Below are 22,863 nucleotides of genomic sequence, written 5' to 3' on the forward strand. Positions count from 1 at the left end.
CTTATTTCATGTAACATAATTAAACATATTTAATGATGTTTGTATTATTTATTTACTAAACATAAAGATTTTTAACAAATGTAATTAAATAGATATATACTATATAATAGATATTAAACTTTTTAAGCAAATTTAATTTTTGTAATTTTTAGATGAGGAAATATTAAATTACTATTGTTTTGTAAATTTGATTTTATTTTGAATTTTGTCTGTAACAAGCAAAGTTACTAATGATTGTAAGTAGATTCAGGACAATGACCACAACAATTTCATACATTTATAATATTTTTTAACTTTTTAAAAAGCTTTAATAGTTGGAAAAATCAAAAATACAAAAAAAATAGTTATATAATTATTTTAAATCAACATGTTACAATAGTTTCTAATACCAAAATGCAGAAGACATTGGTATATAAATATTTATTTCTTCTTTATTCCACACAAGTGGATTAATTTTTTTTATTTTTAAATAGACATACTATTACAAAAGATATTTCTTCATAATTGATATTATAAATAGGAATACAATCAATTTTTAAAATTTATTATGGAAGCAATGAATACATAAATATATATCTTGATATATGATTAATTTAAAAATAAAGTTAAACTATTCTTCAAAGAGCATACAAAAAGTATACTACAAATTTTTTGTTTCAAAGAAATTATCAATATTAATATTAACTTATTAAATATAACACTTCAGAATACTTATTTTAACATACATATCAAAATAAAATAAATACAAAACTAACTAAAAACTAAATTTATAAAAAATAATAAATCTTTGAATAGTGGTATTTTAGTTCTGTTATTTACGCTTTAAGTTATTATAATGATGAACATTTTCTTGATCAAAGCGTTGAATGTTTACACGGAGTACTCTGTCTAACTCTATTTTGTTTACATATTTATTTAGCACATTTACATTACCACTTTGTAACTGTAATTTTAATGGTGTTTTATGGTTATATTTTTCTATTTGCCTAACATCATTTATTTTTGAGTTTGAAATATTTTGGTTTTGATGATGTACATTTAGATTAATTCTAGATATATTTCTTCGAGAAATGGATGAATTATATTTATATTGGGTTTGGTTTTCCATACCATTTAGTGAGTATTGATTGTCCTGATCAACACTAGAAATTGTATTTAATTTATAACATTCAATTTTCATAACATCCATGGATCGAAGAGTTCTTGTACAAATCCTTTTTAAAGGCTTATTAGGCTTTATATATACATAATAAGACTTTTTCCTCTTTACTTTAGGAAGACTTATAATAATATTACAAATTTCTTTATGTAAATATCTAATATTTATGTTTTGACTATATTCAGTAATATCAGCTAATGAATACCAATTATCAATATTATCACATATTGTATTCCATTTTCCTGAGCCAAAAACTCCTGATGGAAAAGGTTCATATGGAATTGTTCTATGAAAATTCTGTAAAACAAAAACTAATTAAATTTTTTTTTTTTTATTAATCTAAAAATATAGTGCATACAAGTTTTTCAATAATTAATTTTATTAAAAATGAAATATTAACAATAATAATATATTACAAAGCCCATTGTACTTACATCCTTTACTGGTAGGTTAGTAGATAAATCACATACATTCTCAAAGTCTTCTCTATATAATTTGTTGTTACCAAAATACCAATATACTGATTTATTTAGGTCATAACCTAGTGGTTTTACATTTAACATGTGCCATATGTCAGGTTTATTAGATATTTTTATTTGAATATGCTTAACATCAAGAACAAAATGACAATATATGTATAGAGTTTCAACTTTTTGTTTACGAGTTAAATCATCAAAATATGTTGCTGAATCTAGTGAATATTTAAAATTGTAGAGCTGAAAAATATAAAAAATACCTTATCATAATTTTACATCTAATACAATCATTATTAGTCAGGATTTTAAAGGAATTTTAAACACTAAACTATTTATCTCTAAAAATTTGTTTAATTTTATAACAATTCACATTAGTTTAAATTACTAATTCTATTCCAATAGTGGACGAATCTTGTAATTATTGATAGATTAACTATTAATAAGAAATGAAGACTACAGCTTGCTTTCATCATAGTGTATTTAAAGTATAATTTATATGTTCAACATAATGATTTGTTATTCAAATAAAAAATCACAAAATTTGAGACATTGAGAAAGATAAAAAAAAATACACTATAGAAATGGAATTTAACTACATCAAAAATATATTTGGAAGTATGTAAAATTCCAGGCCTTAATACTCTATGTTTCAAAACAACTTTATTTATTAATGTTTTAAAATTAATAACGTATTAATTAAAGTTTGAACTTACAATGCATCTTTTTTGAAAATTATTTTTCATCTTATTCCACCATTCATTTGTGTCTGGATCATAAAAACCACAAATTTTGGTAAATCGGATAGCCATATCAGTCAATAAATATGAATTCTCTTCAATTGCATTTTCAAATTCCTGTTAAGATTTTTTTTTATGATATAATCTTATTACTGACACATTGTGTACAATTAAACAATTCAACATTTTTAAAGTATTTAGTAATAGATATTTTAGTCTATCATGTTTATTTGTTTAATATTATCAACGAATGTCATGAATTAATAATAAATTAATTACTTTTTACCAACCAAAACAGCCAAGTCAACAATAGTAAAATGTATAAATATTGATACTTGAAATATAATAAATAGATAATTAGAAAAAAAATGAATAATTGTAACAAAGTAATAGCATAAGAGCAAGTGATTGTTTTAAATACCTAAATTTTACAAATTTCAGTCACTTACAATATTGATGCATTTTGTTTTTAAAATTTAATATATACTATATAATAAAAAAAATAAAACAAAACAATATTTAATTAAATAATTAAATATATTTATACTTTTAAGATTTTTGTAAAATAATTTCAAACTATTGATAAATCTGTTTTTCTATTAGATTGGTATAATTTTTGACATAACTTTCTGTACTTACATTTATATCTATCCGACTGATATCTTTAGTGATAAGGGTGAAAACTTTACAAAAATGCACAATACTTGGTATCTCCCACCAAGTTTGAATTTCTAAAATATAATAAATTATTATTATTCTACAATATATATTATACTGTACAAAAGTAAATGTATTATTATAAACAAACAATATCATATTAGATTCTTTAAACTATTTTTGATATCAACTTCTTTTTTTTTGAACATTTTGATTGTCTATCAATTTTATTTCTAACATAAGCATTATGTTAAGTTTAATATAAATTTTCTATAAATTAAAAAAGTGCATAATTGTGTTATATTTATACTTAAATAAACATAAACAAGCTTAGAAATCTGAAGTCTGATGAAAAAAAAAATTAAAATTAAATTATCCTATTATTTTTAAATTTATTTTAGAACGGATTATTTTGGTTTTGAAAACTAAATTAATTAAAATATACATATCAACAAGATCTATAATATTTAGTATACATGTTATAATATTATGTGTTTGTATTTTGAGCTCATAAGCCGCAAAATCAAACAAAAATGGAGGGAAATTAATAATTGTTATAAAGTAGTAGTTTTGGATGTATAAAATGTGTATTGATACACATTAGTTGTAAATGGATCAAATATTGATTATAAGACTTAGTCCAATAAAATGCTTAAACTTTGAAATAATTGCGTATGATTATAAATTGGTACTTACCGTCTATCATGATCGACGAAAATACGAATAACTGTGCAAATAAAATCGTCAAGACTAATTTATTATTTGGTATATTATATACGAAAACATATAAATATTAAATATAGTATATAGATATATTTATGTTGATGGTATATTATTAGCAGCTGCTGCTTATTGCTTAATGAATACGCATTGTCAGTTGTTACTATTAATAAAGTAAAAATGTGCCAATGTGTCAACCGTAACTGTTGAATCGCATCATATCATTCAAAATGTATAATATAAATAATAACGATTGTATAGTTATATGCACTCAGCGTATTCAAATAAGTACGTATTATTAATTTAAAAATTGGAGTCGGAAGAATTATAAACGTATTATAATCGAAAACTATTTTCAAAAATCACTTCCTAGAGTATGGTAAATAAAAATTCATATTGTTGTCAGATCAATGAAACCCGATTTTTCAATGGATAACGACTGAACCATTGAACGCCATTGAACCAGTTAAATAATAAGTTGTATATAAACAAATAATTCCTTGAATTGTACAACACGTGAAGTCCGAACTTCATCTACTACAAGGCGATGGACAGAACACAGAAATACAGACGTACTAGAATTAGATACTAGAAAATATACACAACACTATAGTATAATAGTAGAACTACACATATTGAAACTGTCAACTAATATTAAAACATTTAAAACAACAAAGAATGAAAGAACGAATCCATCTTGGATTTTTGACTTTTTGTTCGTGAAAAACTGAAAACTGAAAATTAAAAAGTCGTTGAAACGTTGAAAGTTGTCAGTGTGACACCGAAAAGAAAACTAAAAGTTAGACTCTAGGGATATCAGATGATATATTTCGGGATTCTGATATTCTATCCATTATCCATGACCCATGTCACACAAGAGACAAGACGATATCGACGGCGTTGTTCCCGCCCGTTGTTGCCACGTTGCCGTTTCTTTCCGATAAAAGGCAATTTAGACAAAATTTCTATGTCCATCATATAATATTCATATTACAATAAGGCGTCAAGGCCAGTTGGGAGGGTTGTGAATTATGATAGGGTTATATTGGGGCCGAAGCTACCTTTCTTTGATAATTCTTTAAAGATACCTTTTCTCGTTTATTAGTTAATTTGTAGAAGGAGTAATAGCCAATAGGCAATAGCATTGATATAATAGAATAAACTACATTCTATAATCAATGGTAATAGGTATCTAGTAACTACGAACTACCTATTTAATACTTAATACTTTACTACTTTAGTCTATGATATTTATTTACAAATTACAATAGGTAATTTGTATTGTTATATGTTTAAGATTTATTAAATTAACTTACAGACATATAAACATGCTGAGCACTTTATATAGAGGTATTACAATATACTTCATAGTATAATATTAGGAAAATTTTATTGACATTGAAAACAACTTTATTTATCATAGAATTAGGCAGTGATACTACTGGCACTATTTTAATGAAAAAATTGGGGTTACTAATGTTCTATTATATAATTTAATTGCTACTCAAAATTTGGGACAGTATATTATTTAAGTAAATTAATTAAAGTTGGTCAATTTGGTCGATTTAAATCAAAAATCAAAATCAGGCACGTATACAAAAAAATTCCGGGGGGGTTTACAAAATATAGCACTACTAAATGTGCCGCAACATAATACAATAATTTTTTCCTCGTTACTCAAAATTATTTGGGGGGGGTTTTGAACCTTCAATCACCCCTGTATACGCCTCTGATCAAAATATATTGATATAGACCTGTAGTTATATTTATAAAATGTTGTTTTACAAAAACAAATGTGTTTGTTATAAAATATTAATCAAATTAGCTTATATGAAAACCATCACTATGGGAAAATTTCCAATTTCATATAATATGCGTAAATATCAGGATTTAAAAATATACTTTAACAAGTTAAACGGGTTTAGGTGGTTTTTAATGGTGATAAATATTAATTATTTATTAATTATTATCAGTGTTTGAATAACCGCGTTATTCGTGTTGAACGGTATTGCCAACTATTCGCTAATTCCGTGCCAGGGCCGATAATTTTCTCCGGCTGGTATTACCGCACTGCACGCCGCCACAATTTAACAACAAAAATTTTCTGCGGGTTGGGCTGCATCCTGTAACTATAATAACAACGGCACGGCGCCGTCCCTCGTAAACAACGGAAAACCTCCTCGCGCGGCGTCCAACACTCCCACCACGAAGTTTTTGAACTCTGCGCGTGCGCAGTCTACGTGCCGCGCGTCTGTGTGTGTGACTGTGTGTGTCTGACACCGCCGCCGTCGTCGAGGTTCTCTGTAATCCGCTGGTCCGGATAATATGACAAAAATGGCCGACGGCGTGGACATCGATCTGTACGCCGACGATTTGGAACAAGACTTCGCCCAGGTAAGATACTAATCTATTTGAACCCATCGTCAACGTTGTGCTTGTGTTAAGCGCGCACGTTTTCCATCTCTGATCGTATTGAAAGCGCGTCTGCCTGTCGGTATCGGCGGTAGATCTGGTAAATTTAGCCTTTACCAGATTTGGCCGGCTACTACTTAGAAATATTCGTCTTCCGTTTGCAAACTGTTGTCTACCATCCTTTGCATGAGATCCATGTGCGCCATCACTCTGCCGTGACTATCGTTCCCCTGCTAACTCGTTAATTTGTTTACCTATTTGCCCACCCATTTGTCAATAGCCCAGACGTCGTGTCTAACGCGTGTGGCTATGCCAATCTCGCTGGTCGTGTACACATTCTGCCATGTTGGTTGTGTCCTATAATTTCTCTTGTGTTGATGATTTAACTCTTGTCATCTGTATCATGGTCTATGGTGCTTGTAAATTCACTTTAGTAGTTTTCCCAAAACTTCCTCTTTTATGATTGATGGGAATTTATTATCACATTCTCATTAGCATTGCACAAAATGTTTACTCAATAAGTTTAGATCATTTAAGTTCCAATTTATTAAATATACGATTTATAACTTTAGGTTTTACTACCTTATAACTTAACTATGTAAATCTTAATTATCATAATCTCACTATTATGCTACTGAATTATTGTTCAAGTTGTTTAAAGCACAATATAATTACTATTAAGTATTTGATAAATAATATAAAAGGAGAATATTGATAATAGATATATCCATTTTTTTTTGTTTTTGTATAGACAAATAATTACTTTATATTGTAACAACATTTAAATTGTTTTATTTCATTTTTTATAGAATCTCTTTTATTAGTCTTCTTGACATAACTGAAATCTGTATTAATACAAAGGTATTATAATGATAATAATTATTATTATTATAGTGTAAAAACATTGTTTTTAATATTTTGATAGTATTTGCGTAGATACTGTGCATATTTTACAATTTTCTAAACAAGAAAATAAAAATTAACATTTTTAACTACCTATTTTTTTTTATTTAAGTATAATAAAAATACAGTTACCTGCCGGGGTTTAATCAAATAATCCAAGTCAAAGAAGAATGTAAAGTTTTTATTCTGAAATAGCAACGTATAGGTTGACAATTTTACATGTTGAATACAATTGAACAAAGAATTTGTTGTTTTATGTTTTTTAATAGGTGTGAAAAATATAGTAATTTAGTAACTCTTTTTTTGAAATGTATCTACTACCTATTTAAAGTTAGTTTAAATAAAAATAATTTTTCACATATAGTGTATATGTTTATCTAAGTTTGAAATAACTTTAAACTATTTATCATATTATATTAAGTGTTAAATAAATTTATGCTATCTATTTGAACTGGTCTATTGACTTAGTATTACTTAGTTTTTAACAATATTATTATTATTAATTATAATATTTTGTAAATTCATAACATTATTATATATTGTTATTTATCGTAATTTGTTATTTTAGGAGGATTTTGCTGGAAATGATAATGTAGATTTGTATGATGATGTCATATCTGGGACAAACGATAGTGCTCAGACGAGACAACCAGTTGATAGACCTCCCAGTGCGAATAACCAAAATAGCACACCATTAGTCACAAATGGTTCGTCTACTAACAGTTCCGCTAATAATAATTCTACTACAGGACGCCGATATCAATTATACATTGGTAATTTAACATGGGTAAGTAAAATAAGTATATTTATTTGTCATTTAATCAATTTTGGTTTGTGTTTTATGATTTATGTATGAATGCAATTTATAGTGGACAACTGATCAAGATATAACGGACAGTGTTACAAGCATAGGTGTCTCAGATTTTATTGAGGTTAAATTTTTTGAAAATCGAGGAAATGGCCAATCAAAAGGTTTTTGTGTTGTTACATTGGGCTCAGAGCATAGTTTACGGATGGTTATGGATAGATTACCAAAAAAAGAGTTACATGGACAATCACCTGTTGTCACTTTTCCAACTAAACAAGCCCTTTTACAGGTAATAATTATTTTAAATATTAGTCTATTTAATGTATGAAAATAATATTTATATATTTTTATTGATTTAGTTTGAATCGCAATCCAAAACTCGACCACTGCCTCCACCAAACAATCAGAATATGCCTTCTATGGGTGGTATGTCTAGAACACCTGGTCAAGTTATGCAGCAACCTATGCGTGGGGGTCCTATGATGCCACAACAACCTATGATGCAACAGCAAGGAATGAGAAACAGAATGCCAATGCAAGGTATGCAACAACCTCCACAAGGTATGCAGCCACCGATGGGAATGACTAATGGACATCGAATGCCATTGCAATCAGGAGGCCCTATGGGTCCCCACCAACAAGGTCCTCCTCCTCCTGGTTACCAAAACCAGTGGAATGGACTTAACCAACAAATGGGTAATTATTTAATAGAAAAATGATATTTTTTTTAATTTATAATATTTTTCAACTTTTTAACTATCTGAAACCATTTAGGTCCTCCAAGACCAGGGATGCAACCTCAAGGACCAGTGGGTCAGCCTAGGGGACCACCTCCAGGAATGGTAATTATCATTAATTTTCTTATTTATTTTTTAATTTATATTTATTTGTACTTTTTGTAGTTTCCACCGGGTCAAGGTCCACCACGAATGGGTCCACCACAAGGTCCTCAGGGGCCACCGGGACCTGGGGGTCCACGTGGTGATTGGAATCGTCCTCCTGGAATGGCACCCCATCAAATGGCTCCACCAGGCTCTGGTTTCCCCCCACATCAACAAGGTCCACCAATGCAAGGTCCTCCGCCTGGTCAAGGTAAGTTTTTTTTAAGTCTAATGCTTAAGTATTCTGTTATTACCTATAATGTACCTATGTGTATAATTTAAACATTTCATTAAATTGTAATGTTAATTTTAGGACCTGTTCAAATGATGCCAGGTGGCCCTGGTCAAGCACCAGCACCACACGTGAATCCGGCATTCTTCCAACAGCCCAGTGGTGCACCTCAGGGACCTCCAGGTCATCCAGGATATGGTCCCCCTAATGGACCTTCTTCTCGACCTTACATGAATAATGATATGGGAATGTCTGAACAAGAATTGGAAGAAATTATGAGTAGAAATAGAACTGTTTCTAGTTCTGCTATCGCTCGAGCTGTAGCTGATGCTGCTGCTGGTGAATTTTCAAATGCTATTGAAACTTTGGTTACAGCAATATCATTAATAAAACAATCTAAGGTTGCTAGTGATGAACGCTGTAAAATATTAGTGAGTTCTTTACACGATACATTACATGGAATTGAAAGCAAGAGTTATAGTTCAAGAAGAGGTAACTATTAAGAAATTAAATATTTTTAGTAGATAGATTCTATTGTTAATTTATTTTTATTTAGAGAGGTCTAGATCACCTCGTGACAGATTGCATAGAAGATCGAGGCGTGAGCGCACTAGATCTCGTGAACGTGACTATAGAGACAGAAGTCGTGAACGTGATCGTGATAGGGAAAGAGATCGTGACAAGTATGTTGTAGTTTTTTTTTGTATTATTCAGTTACAACAAGTCTATAGCTTTTTATTATTTTAAATTAACTATAAGTATGTGGTCTAAATTCAGCCTTGTTTTAAATAATAATTTCAAGATAATCTAGATTATTATTTTTGTTAATACAAGAATAATGAATATTGAAAATCTCTATCATCCTCTAAATAAAGGCTATATATAAAAAATATATTAAGTTGCCATAACATAGATGTGTTAACAGGTACGTTGACCGTTATTATACATCAGAACGAGACGGTGACAGGGATAGGGAAAGAGAAAGGGATCGCGAATACAGAGAGAGAAGTCGGGAAGACAGGTAAGATTCTTGAATCATTTTTAAAATTCATGAAAAATTCTTCTTGGAAGTATTTGTGCTTCTAAAGTATCCATACTTGTTGAGGGTAAAGTTTATTGTTTAACAGTTCTGTAAAAGCAAGCGGCCGAAATAGGAAAATCACTCCGCCCGACGTAACCGAGTCTGTTCCTGTATCCTCTAAATCCAGGTAATATCACTCAATCTTCATTTCCTTTCATCAAGTTTCCTAAAAATAATAAAAAAAAAATTGATAATAATAATAATAAATATTCTATAGACTTGTTTGTGAATCATACTTTGTATGTTGTTACATTTTTCAAATTGTTTATTATTTTAGGTATTATGATGATCGTTATCGAGAACGCGAACGCGATAGAGACAGAGAACGTGATCGAGAACGCGAACGTGAAAGAGAACCAACGTCAAGTAGGAGAGCAGTAGATGCAGACAGAGATATTGAACGTGATAGGGATCGTAGAGAAGACCGAGCTGAATCTTCGCATCGTAGTTCTAGACATTAATACATCTGTGGTGAGTATTTTTTTATTGTAAGTATTGTAAACTAGACAACTGATGTTTTATTTAGATTGTTAAATTTTAGCATAGATAATACAAATTTCACAATCCTTTTTTTTTTAAATTTTCGTTAGTTTATTTTTAGTTTTTAATTTAATTTTAGTTTTTGTTTTGTTTGATGGTCTTTCCTTAATTCATACATACAATTATGTTAATGTTTATAAATTTACCAAAAAAAGAGAAACTAATAGTATTAAGCAAAGGCTGATTCAATTTTCTTATTATACATTTCAATAATGATTGAATATAGCCTTGTTAACCAATTGCTGTGATAAATGAGCTGTGATAAAAATAACATAGTTAATATGTAACATTAAATACAATTTTGTATTTAATAATAGTGTATCTGTGAAAAAAATTTTTGTATTAGGAATATGTGTTACGTTAAATAAAACACAAGTGAATTATAGGTATATTTAAGAATTTTTGCATGCATTTTTGTTAAACTTAAATCAAGCATAGAATAAGATTTATACATACATAAGTGTTTACTTTTAAAAATGATAGTACAAATATGATACACATTTTAATATAAAATATGCTTGTGTGCATTTATTATTTATTACATTATGTTTTTATCATTATTTTTTACAAAAAATATTTTTAACTTGACTGATGGATATCATAAAGGGTGTAATTTGGTATTTATATAATTTTTTTTTGTCTAGTTTTATAATTTATAATTTTCTACATAACTTTGTTCTTTGAGTTTCTATTATGTGCTACCTACCCACATTAGGTTTTTAAAAGCTTCGTTTATGTTATAATTGCCTAGTTTAAATTGTATTTGTTACAATTGGTTAACATATTTAGCATATATTTATAAAACTGACTGTATAAAAATACATGGTAAACGAAGCTTTTTATGTATTATATTTTTCTATGATTAAATCAAAATTTTTATGATTTATTTTTCTTTACAAGTGTTAAGTGCATAGTGAAGTATTTAATTTTGTATTGAATGTTTCAAAATTTAAAAATATATTTTGATTGTTAATTCTAAGAATTACATTTATTTGATAACGGTTTTAGGCACTTAAATATTATTATTTCTGTCATCAAACGTTTTTCGATGTTTAAAAATTCAGTCCATAATAAGTTCTCAATTTTTCATTCATACAATAATTTAATAAATATGTATAAAAATTATTTTATGTACATAATCTCATGTGAATAATACCTATTATTTTTGTTACTAGTCAATATATAAATGTAAGAAACCTAATTTTTTTTTTTTTTTTTGTCAGATTACCTTTTTTTACACAATTGATAATATATTGGTAATGAATTATTTTGAAATTAAAAGATTTTCAATCCATATTAGTTTTCAGACTACTTATTAGTAAATGTATTTAGGGAAACTTAGAAAAGAGTTAATTTATTATAATGTAATATTTTGGTGTATCCTTAGAGGTATTGGCAAGGATTAAGATCTTGTACATTTAATCTGTCGCAGCTGCATAAAAACTTAATATTTTTATTACATTAAGATATTTTAATTAAAGGTTATCTTAACACTTTTATTATATATTTGATTTAATTGTTAACTATTTCTCCAACTGCTAAAGTTAACTGATTGTGTTTAGGTAAGAAAAAACAATTTTTATTCTGTTGAGATATAAAATATAAATTATTACTATTTATTTTATATTTATTACAAAGTGGAATTGTCTTAGTTGATAATTAAAACAAATCAAACAGAAACAAGTATTTAAATTATTATTATGTATATTACTCATGACATACAAGGGGAAGATTTCTGGTATTTTTTGGCCCATGAAATATATCTGAGCAGTTCACAATAGTCATTTTTTTGAACTAAAATAAAAATGTTTTTTTGTGCTTATGTATCAACAATTATTCTATTTTATTCTATTGAGTCGTTGACCTTTAATAATAAAGCAACATTATTGTACTATAATGTTATAAATTAATTTAAAACTTATTATTTTATATTAAGTACAGAAATTCACTATAATGATCAACATTATTATAATAAATTTATTAATATGATTATTTCAAAGAATTTACTAATGAGACATTAAAATATCTGATGCTTAATAACTGAACTTCCTGTGAAATAATTGATTTTTAAATTTTAGTTGTTCGATAACTATCAGAATTTATATTGTAATTTTTTTATTAGAAACAATAGACTAAAGATTTTACTTATCTTAATTTAATGCATTTTATAGGCGAATTTTACCTAATTTTAATAAATTAATATCTAAGCAAGTGCAACATAATCAATACTAGCAATTAAAATAATGTTGTAAAGCATTACCTGTTTTGAAGGAAGCATTAGAAGATACTTCTATTTAAATGTTGATAGTGGATATACATCAATAAAAAGCTTATTATTGATTGATACTATTATACTTCATAATAGCAAACTACTTATCATACTTATAATTTTATGTGCAAGAGTTTACATCAATATCAACAATATTTTATTGGTTACTTTTATTGTCATCAAAACTACACAGTGAAACTTCTATATAAGTCATCAAAAGGACCAGAAGTATTGACAACTGTTTAAAGGATGTCGTTCTATAGAGGTAATTGTTATCAGAAGTAAATTACTTCTAAATGATCGCTTTTATAGAGTACATGAACATTTTAAAAATTGTGCCCTATTTTATCAAATGGCTCAAAACCATTCATTCATATCATATATTATCATAATATTTGCAGATTAGGTTTTATGTTTTTTATTTCATTTTAACCGGTAGATTTTTCGCAATTTAAGTATTAGACAGTATTAGTATTTATTTTTTTCTTTTGTTAAAATTAATCTGTAATAACAAGTGACAAGTGTGTTCACTTTTTTCCTTACAAAATTCTTACAATATGAGTTTTTTTTTTTATATTAGATATTTTTTGTCTATTGTTTAATCTTTATAGCATACATATGCAAACTCTTTCAATTTATAAGAAACACTAATGATACGTGATAAAATACTCAAATTTGTTGTTTTGGTTGGATATTTGTATTAGTTTAATAAGTAACTGCTATAAATAATTAAAAATAAGTTAACATTTTTCTATTTTGGAAATTAATGATGTATTAGGATTGTTGGGATAAAAAAAAAAATACCATTCTAGTTTACAATTAATGAATGTTTTACTGTAATTATCAATGTATTTTTGGATCAAGTAATAGTATTCTAATTTTATTCCATTTTAAAGCTAAATTTAAAATTTTTCTCATACAGTGCAAATAAATAATTTTTGGGAAATCTATTTTAAAAGTCTAAATGAGTAATTGACAAACATGCTAAATTTAAATATATTTGGTTATTTTTATAAATTTGTTTACATACTTTCAAGTTTCCACAACTATTCATCACAGAATTATATTTTCTACAATAAATGGTTTAAATGAATTAACAGTATGAATTCATCTTTGATTTATTTGGTCAATTTGGTAGTAGTTACATTATACTATAGTTGTATTTATAAAATGTAAAACCATTGCTTATCAGAAACTATTTATGAAATAGTTAACATAACATCTGACTCATCAGATGGTTTTTAATTACCTGGTATTTAAATCCTAGTCGTGTATAAACAATATTTTGTTTTGTTATATTATAATGCTTAAAGCATATTCATTATTGAATAAAATAGTAATTTCTAGTTTTTAAGTTATCGCTCTATAGAAACATATTTTAAAAACATTTCACAATAAGATGTAAGCTAAAAATATTAAATACAATTTTATTTAATTTATAAATCTATAATTTATTTTATGTTCTCACAAACAATGTTTTTAGTTATGATTTTTTTGAATTAATTAAAATAATTTTTTATGGTATATACCATAGGTTCTCAAACTTTTTTCACCCACCGCCCACTCTGAGAATTAAAAATTAACCAGTGTCCCCTAAAATTTTTTAAGCTTACTATCTGTAGTGTATTTTAAAAACAGTAGTTGTCATGCCAAAGCCTATGACGGACGTAAAATCAATTATAAGGACATATTGTAGGAATTTAATTTTAGTTTAAAGTTTAAAATTACATAATACTTTTAATCAGTATTGCCCCTTGTTTCAACGTCACCAACATTTCTTAGGGTCTTATACCGCCTCCCCCCTGAAGACTATAAATGCCCATGGGGGGCGCGATCGCCCACTTTGAGAATGACTGGTGTATACAAATCATGGTCCAATATGTGGTAATTACTTAATGTACTCAAACTATTGGATTGAGTGTCACTATGATCAAATTTTTAATATTAATTAATGATTTTTGGTCTTAATAATATTTATTATTATTTTTAGTTAAAATCAAATTTACATATTTCATGAGTGTGATTTTTCCGATTATTTATATTAAAAATGTTAAATAGGTAAGACAGTTTCCCAGAAAATATGCTATGAAAATTAGTATTTTTTAATTAAGATTTGTAAAAACATTATTAAAAGCAATTTTTGAAAAATGTATTCTCAATACAAGTAGAAATTATTTTAGATATAACTTTTTTGATAAAGAAATAATAATTATAAGGAAAATAAAATCGTGATATTGCACAATAGTTTATCGTGAATATTTTTATGCTTGTTTATTTATTTTATGGCTTTTGTTTTTTCTGAATCTAGTATTGCTTATTATTTGGGAAGTAAAAAATGATTATTGAAGGTGTGTGAATTATTTGTAAAGAAAATACGTTGGTTACCACTGATAATGTCTGTATAAGTATTGATTCATCATTAATTTAAGTAAACCAACATTAAAGTTTTTAAGATATATTTATGTCAAATGATACTTTTTATAATAATTCTGAAATTTGTTGAATAATATATATGGGTATATTTTAAAGACTAGTTGTTAAGTTAACTATTTACAATTTTAATTTTAAGTATATTATTTAAATAGCTTTAGAAGTAGTATTTGTATTTTAAACCAATTGTATTTTTACAATCATATAGTAATAAATATAATTCACTAAATTAGCTAAGTCTTAAATTGTATTCTCTACCATATTACTTAAATATTGTCAATATAAACCGTTATCTTTTATATTTAAGCTCATTTGAGTATTTAATAATGAATAGTTAAAAAAGTAAGAAGATATTGGTACATTAGTATCTAAATTTCTTTTAAGTTACTATTCAGTAATACAATATTTAACTAACACTATTTACTACTAACCTTAAAGATGGAAATAAAATAATTCCCAACAGAGATGAAGCTAATCTCTAAGATAAAACAAAAATGTTATCTATGTATTTAATGTTTGGTTTTGCATTACTATATAATATATTGGTTAAAATGGAAAAGTATTTTTGCACATTATCATATATATTATAATAAAATATAAAATAAATTTGATTAATATTTGATAAATGGAAATATGTATTTATTATTTTAAATTAAGTATTAATTGCCATTAAATTTATTTATATTTAATACTACAAATTTAAATCTGATATTTATATTTTGTTATAATACATAATGTTTTTGAACATAAATTGAATAATTCACATATTAAATATAATTTATCTTTTCCCAGAATAGAACAAAAAATGAGATGTGATTTTATAATAATTAATTATGATAGCAATTTAATGCACAAAATATTTGAATAATAGTTTATAAGTTAGTGTTTAAGAGTGAGACCATCTGTGCGCGTTTGCTGTCTGCCTAGAAAAAAATCGATCAATCATTAAGCAGCCGATTAAAATGACCATCATCAACAATAACTACTGTGAAAATTCATCAATGCATTGTTTTTAATTTGTTTACAGGCGCCGCTGATCCATCCATTTATATTATATAAATACAAGTTTGCGCAAGACTGTATCTTTGAAATTTATGTATCCATTTTGTAGATTGTACAAATATCATGGGACATATTTAATAATGTATTTTTAAGATATCAATCTTTTATTTTTATTTATGTGCGGGTGTTTTAAAAAACATAATATTAATAATAATGATAAACATTTTAATGTAATCTTTTTTTCTCTAGTTTTCAGTTTTAAAATTTTTTACTTAAAATGTGTCGTTATTCTGTCTGTATCACACCTTAATTGTACCTATAATTGTTATGATTGATATTTAATAATAGTGCATTGCGACAGCTTATGACATCTGGATCTTGGAACTCAACACATTTTAGACTAGATTATTTAGGTACCTAATTTTTGTATTACACATTATTACATAATTATATATTATAATTTTTTTTTTATGCTTAAATCATTCTTAAGCATTTTCTTTTATAATGATAATATTTAAAATATTTATCATACAAAATCTATTTAATACATTTAGTCTAATAATAAAACATATGTATTAGATTTAAGGTGAATTTTTATTTTTTCATTTTCTGCCCTTTGCGTCATTATTGTCTCTCATCTGTATATATATATTTTTTTTTTTTTGACTTGTACTGTTTTGTCAAGACCCCCTATACCCATATTTAAAAAAAAACAAATTAAAACTTGTTTTAAAATTTTATTACTTTTATTTGTTTTAATGAAATATAATTGTAATCATTGTGTATGTAGGTCTAAATTATTATTTTTTTATTATATCATTTCTGATTTTAAACAGTAATAAAAAATGAGTTGAAGCGAGAATTGGTTACAACTGTTTGTCGTGTAACTTTGTAAGTAAATGTAAATCATAGTTAAAAAATTAATCGTGGCATTATATTTATCGTAGACAGGTCTACAACTGCTGCTCAGTTCAAACTGTTCAAAGTACAATGTTGTTAACGTTGGAAAATACGATCAACGATTTATTTTCTGTTGTATAAAAGAAATAATTTATATAATTAAAATTTGTCCACTTAGTAAATTAATTTTTCCACAATATTGTTTGGCGAATTGCAGGTAAATTATTTATTTAATTTCAGTAGAGAACTATTGTTTTTGAGTTATTTGGTCTAGCGAGTAGAAGATCGGTGTGTAGTATGCCAAACAGTCGTGTCAATGAAATATGTAAAATACGTGTATGTAAGTAGGAATTGTTTTGGATATCCTTAATATTCGCGTGCTAAGTGACTGGCGTAAATGTCGTGTCCAAAGATGTTGTACATTGTTCGTGAGATCCGATTGGCTCGGCCGCTGATTAAGTGTAATCCGCTGATAACGTTCATAAATATACATATAATATAGAACTATAAGTGCATGGGAAGTTGTGGCATACAACAATGCATTATTATTAATATTGTCATTTGTCGCGGCTTTGATAAATTACACGTAAGTTCGGCGTTCGGTGTGCACGCGCTACGCATGTCGCATGTTGAAGTTCAGTATAACATCGTTAGACCTGTGCGTAGGACGAACGTAGGACAAAAATGTGAACAAATCTAAAAAAAAAAAAGCAAAGAAAAACGATTATAATATCGTGAATATTTTTCAAATTTTTTGTTCGCTCAGCCGTGTACTATCGGCGTCTTGTCAATACCATGAAATAGCGCGTGCCACCCCGTGTTTGCGGTGCACATAATACGTATTATTGTTATATTGTTTCCTAAATAATATTGTAAAATGTCTGGTTAGTGAAACGTTATTTATTTGTCTTGTTGAGAGTTAAGCGATTGATTGATGCAGTATAGTGAAACTATGTTTTTAGGCCGCAATAATAGGAGACCACCGCTGAAAGTTCAGATACCCGATGGGCCGGTTGTTGTGTAAGCACATAAACATGATTAATAATTATTTTATACTTACTAATTTCATTATTATTTTATTATACAATCAACTTTCCTTGTTTCATGGTTGTCTGTCATATGCGATTTGACCATTTTATTTTCTTCCTCATAGTAATCTGCCTCGAAACCTGGACAAGCGCACCACTATCACGATTGGTGACCAAGAAACCACAGTTGAGGCGAGCGACCTACAGAAAATTTGTGATCTCGGACGTGGTGCCTATGGTATTGTGGAAAAAATGCGACACATACCTTCTGGCACGATCATGGCGGTCAAGGTGAGTGTACTGAGGGCTATATATTTGATATGCCATATTACTCATATTCAATGATCAAAGTGAGTACTGTTTTTTTTTATTTTACCAGAGGATAGCAGCTACAGTAAACACCCAAGAGCAGAAACGACTATTAATGGATCTAGATATATCCATGCGGTCGTCAGCTTGTCCACATACAGTGCAGTTTTATGGGGCACTATTTATGGAGGGTGATGTATGGATATGCATGGAAGTAATGGACACTTCACTGGACAAGTTCTATGCTAAAGTGTATAAGTTTGGACGAAAGATTCCTGAACAAATTCTTGGTCCTATCACTGTAGCGGTAATGATTTTTTTATTAAATTTTACAGTAATGATGATACAAGTTAGGTTATTATGATACAGTTTGGAAGTGACAAAAAAAAAAAAAATAATTTATTAAAATATGTTCTGTATATATTTGTTATTTCCATAAATATAATTGACTGAAATCAAAACTAATTATATTAATTTAATTATAGTTATAAGTCTTTATCTTTGTTTTATAATGTTAAATTTATCATGATAATTATTACAAATTTAATTCATACTTTTTCACATTATTAATTTAGTATTTTTAAGCAATAATGTATTTATGTTTTAAATAATTTATTGATTTTTGTAGGTTGTTAGTGCTCTTCACTATCTACATTCTCAATTGAAAGTTATACATCGTGATGTCAAACCATCAAACATTTTAATTAATCGTAATGGCAATGTAAAAATGTGCGATTTTGGTATATCTGGATATCTTGTTGATTCTGTGGCCAAGACTATTGATGCAGGATGTAAACCATACATGGCGGTAATTACATTTATTGCTTAATGTACAAATATATAGTCCCTTGATTTATAATTTCATTTTTTATGCATAGCCTGAACGGATAGATCCCACCGGAAATCCATCAAATTATGATATACGAAGTGATATATGGAGCTTAGGAATATCTCTTGTAGAACTTGCCACTGGTAAGTTTCCATATGATACGTGGGGTACTCCTTTTGAGCAGCTCAAACAAGTGGTAAAAGATGAACCACCTAGGCTGTCTACTGGTATGTTCACATCATACTTTGAGGATTTCATTTGTCAATGGTAAGCTATGCTGATAATTTATTATTTATTGTAATAATTGTACATTTGTTGAGTCTGATTGGTTTGAAATAATATGTTTTCATGTGTATATTTTTTCAGTTTACAGAAAGATTTTCGGAGCCGACCAAATTACTCCCAATTACTTGCCCATCCATTTTGTCTTGCTCACCAACAACCGCAAACAGCTTTAGTCGCATCATTTGTGTCTGAAATTTTAGACTTGCCTGATTTGCCTGTGTCAGGCTAAATTATCAGCAATTAATTCACTAACAATAATATATTTATAACAATATTAGTAATATTGTGTATAAACTATAATTCAATTTAAGTTTATTTTGCATAATAATTACAATATTATTAACATCTTTTATATTGGTAGATTTATTTTTACCAATAAGTCATAAGAAATAATATAATTTCGAAAATAGTTTACTAAAGTATTTTTAATTATTATTTGTATGATATTAGTTGTAACGAATGATTTGTGTTTTAGAAGATCTTGGTTTATAGATTTTTGTTTCTCGTATTTTTTTTTTATATAATTGCATCAATTCTTAAAATGTAAGGATTACCCGACTAATATTTTTAGTACTTAGCACATTGCTATCTAACTGTTAGTTTTGTTTGTATGTTCCATAGTATTTTCATGTGATAATGTTAAAAAAGCGAATCAAAAATCTGTACCTGTTTATATTTTACCATATTAGTGCAATATATCTGCTCTCGCATATTATATCTTTGAACTTTTTTTTAATTTAATAGCTATTACTATAACAAATTTAATATATTTAACTGTCACAAATATGTTAAATAAATATACTAGCCATAACCAGAGCTCATTGACTGAAAGGAACCCTACCATCTTTACTCTCAAGGTGTTTTAAATTTATTAATTTAACAGTGACAAATACTAATTCTGACGTATGTATATGTTCATTTATCATAATATATTATAGTATTACACATTTATTTGAAGATTAAATATTAAAAAAAAAAGAATTTTACTCTATTAATAAATTCTTATTTTATTTACAGTTAATTAATAGTACACAAATTATTATTTATTTATTAAAATATTAAAACAGTTTTAATCAAGTTAGTCAAAATAAGTTAACTTATTTTTTTTTTTTAATTTATAAATAAAATTAATTCTTCTATTATATAAAATAATATATTTATAAATTGTAGTATTAAACAGTATGAAAAATAGCAAAACAAACCAAAATGAAAAAAAAATTATCATACACTCAAACTTAAATAAAATAAATCTTTGACGAAGTGCATGAATGAGCATGTCTTGGGTAGTTAGTACCACGGTTGCTGGTGGAGAGGGATTTTGCCTTTTAGGATTTTGAAAAGATGGTATTTCACAACAATAACAAGCATTGTTTAGTTGGCGCACAAAACTATCGCATGCATTCTCTCTCAGTAAAATCACGCTTTAAGTTATATTTTAAATTGTTAGTAAAAGTTACGATAAAATCAATAACAATTGACAGAAATTTTTACAAATAAGTTTAAAGTATAATAGAAATTAATCACTTTTTTTTGTCATATATTATGATTGTTTTCAAATATGTAATATATTATTGATATAAAATAATTTTGTGTTTGTATTCGGTACAAACTTAGATTTTTATATTTTATTCTTTATTCTTCGTGCAATGCTTGCCTAGCATGTCCGGAGAATTTGCCACAATGATTTAATAACATAAAAAACAAAAATATAAAATACATCACCAAAATTATTTTATACTGAATTATAATCTGTTCCTCCAGAGGTTAAATATTATTTTTAAAACAAAATAAATTATTTATTACGAATATTTAAAAATGATTACTTTATTATATTATTAATTGTAGTATTATTATCATTTTTTTTTTGTGTATATCTTATTTCATTTATTTACAAAGTCATAGTTATTAACATTTTTAACTAAAAATCCAATTTTTATTTTTAGACTAAACTCATTAAAGAATTAATTTGGCATAGTGTTTAAATTAACACATTTATCTATAAAAACTAATTTATAGTCTTATATAAAAGATTTTTTTTGAAATCTAAAAGTTATAATCAGGGTTCAAATTGTATTAAATGTATATTTTTATAGATTACCTACTCTAAAAAATAGCGAAATAAGTTAAAATTTGTTTTATAACAAAGAAATCTTAAATAGGTACCACACCGATAATGGAAAATAATAGTTTTATGTTATCTAATCAAAGTTTGTTTGGTTAGCTTATAGTTATACTATTATTTAACTTTTACCAATGAGTCCACTTTTGGTATTAGGTAAATTTTTATTTGGCAAAATTGTGTGTCTTAAATTAATACCTATATAAAATGTTTTATAAATAAATTGTATAGTATATTTTTGTAAATATAAGGTATTATATTTTACTATAGGTAGTAAATGACTAAGGTAGTTGCTGAATATTATGGTAGGTATTTAGATTTGAGGTAACTCTGTACCTATTTAACTTAAGACGTGTAATTCACTTACACAAGGTATAAAAATTTTAGGTTTCTAGACTTTTTAATTAAAAAAAATGTTAACAGTTATTGAAATAACGACGAGTATCTATAAGTTTACGTTTATACATTTTATAATATATACCTAGGTACTTGGGAAAATATTTGTTTTACGTTTTACTCAGTAATAAGACATATTATACGTAATTATTGTTTAAATAGCAAGTATTAACACACTTCAAAAACAGACGAAGCATGACAAAAATTAATATTACAAAATTTTGAAACTTAAATATTGATCTACTGGAAAATGGCTATAGATACAAAGTAGGTATACCCAACATTTTTTTTAGATATTATAGTCACTATAATATTGTGTAATATAAATTCATGTTCACGATCTCTTTTTTTGGTTCTTTAAACAATACAATTTCAAATTACTTTTTCCAATTTCAGTTAATAGAATTAGTCGAATGAAGTAGATAAATTATTTATTAATAACAAAGACTAAAGTTTAAACAACAATTTTAAAAATTGTTAAAATAAAAAAAAATGTTTTCAACATTTAAAATTTTAAAATCTTATTTAATTGTTAATATTTTTGAACTTCAAAATTTGATGAATGTTGACAATATTGTATTATTTGATATATTGTATATTATAAATTTATAATATAAAATGTACTAATTAATACGTAGGTAATTTGAACGTCAAAAAAGTTAGAAACGTTTTATATTTTAGAAATGCGTC

The 22,863-nt window shown here is 26.5% G+C and overlaps 3 protein-coding genes across 8 annotated transcripts; 2 read left to right on the plus strand and 1 right to left on the minus strand.

Moving 5' to 3' along the window:
- Positions 1-557: 557 nt before the first annotated feature.
- LOC113559161 lies at positions 558-4,583 on the minus strand. 3 transcript variants are annotated; one of them, XM_026964784.1, is made up of 5 exons: positions 3,726-4,583; positions 3,012-3,103; positions 2,349-2,489; positions 1,594-1,875; positions 558-1,456 (listed from the first exon to the last, which is right to left on the minus strand). In XM_026964784.1, the coding sequence occupies exons 1-5, from the start codon at positions 3,733-3,735 to the stop codon at positions 812-814; spliced, it is 1,170 nt and encodes a 389-aa protein (XP_026820585.1). In that variant the 5' UTR covers positions 3,736-4,583; the 3' UTR covers positions 558-811. The 3 variants fall into 3 exon arrangements, with proteins under 3 accessions (XP_026820585.1, XP_026820587.1, XP_026820586.1); XM_026964786.1 differs by lacking the exons at positions 3,012-3,103; positions 3,726-4,583 and adding an exon at positions 2,822-2,854; XM_026964785.1 differs by lacking the exons at positions 3,012-3,103; positions 3,726-4,583 and adding an exon at positions 2,652-2,777.
- Positions 4,584-5,985: 1,402 nt separating this feature from the next.
- On the plus strand, positions 5,986-16,986 carry LOC113559160 (cleavage and polyadenylation specificity factor subunit CG7185-like). Of its 3 annotated transcripts, XM_026964780.1 has the most exons (12): positions 5,986-6,143; positions 7,633-7,851; positions 7,934-8,161; positions 8,232-8,568; positions 8,647-8,714; positions 8,775-8,964; positions 9,067-9,477; positions 9,542-9,668; positions 9,911-10,006; positions 10,113-10,193; positions 10,344-10,537; positions 16,333-16,983. In XM_026964780.1, exons 1-11 carry the CDS (start codon positions 6,075-6,077, stop codon positions 10,525-10,527), a joined length of 2,010 nt encoding a protein of 669 aa, XP_026820581.1. In that variant the 5' UTR covers positions 5,986-6,074; the 3' UTR covers positions 10,528-10,537; positions 16,333-16,983. The 3 variants fall into 3 exon arrangements, with proteins under 3 accessions (XP_026820581.1, XP_026820582.1, XP_026820583.1); XM_026964781.1 differs by lacking the exon at positions 10,113-10,193 and having other exon boundaries at positions 6,075-6,143; positions 16,333-16,985; XM_026964782.1 differs by lacking the exons at positions 9,911-10,006; positions 10,113-10,193 and having other exon boundaries at positions 6,075-6,143; positions 16,333-16,986.
- An 813-nt stretch (positions 16,987-17,799) lies between these two features.
- On the plus strand, positions 17,800-20,383 carry LOC113559162 (dual specificity mitogen-activated protein kinase kinase 6). 2 transcript variants are annotated; one of them, XM_026964788.1, is made up of 7 exons: positions 17,800-18,091; positions 18,170-18,227; positions 18,361-18,526; positions 18,615-18,851; positions 19,173-19,352; positions 19,423-19,640; positions 19,740-20,383. In XM_026964788.1, the coding sequence occupies exons 1-7, from the start codon at positions 18,085-18,087 to the stop codon at positions 19,885-19,887; spliced, it is 1,014 nt and encodes a 337-aa protein (XP_026820589.1). In that variant the 5' UTR covers positions 17,800-18,084; the 3' UTR covers positions 19,888-20,383. The 2 variants fall into 2 exon arrangements, with proteins under 2 accessions (XP_026820589.1, XP_026820588.1); XM_026964787.1 differs by having other exon boundaries at positions 17,800-18,227.
- Positions 20,384-22,863: the final 2,480 nt, after the last annotated feature.

Source organism: Rhopalosiphum maidis, chromosome 4 (genome assembly GCF_003676215.2).
Source record: "Rhopalosiphum maidis isolate BTI-1 chromosome 4, ASM367621v3, whole genome shotgun sequence".
NCBI classification, from domain to species: domain Eukaryota; kingdom Metazoa; phylum Arthropoda; class Insecta; order Hemiptera; family Aphididae; genus Rhopalosiphum; species Rhopalosiphum maidis.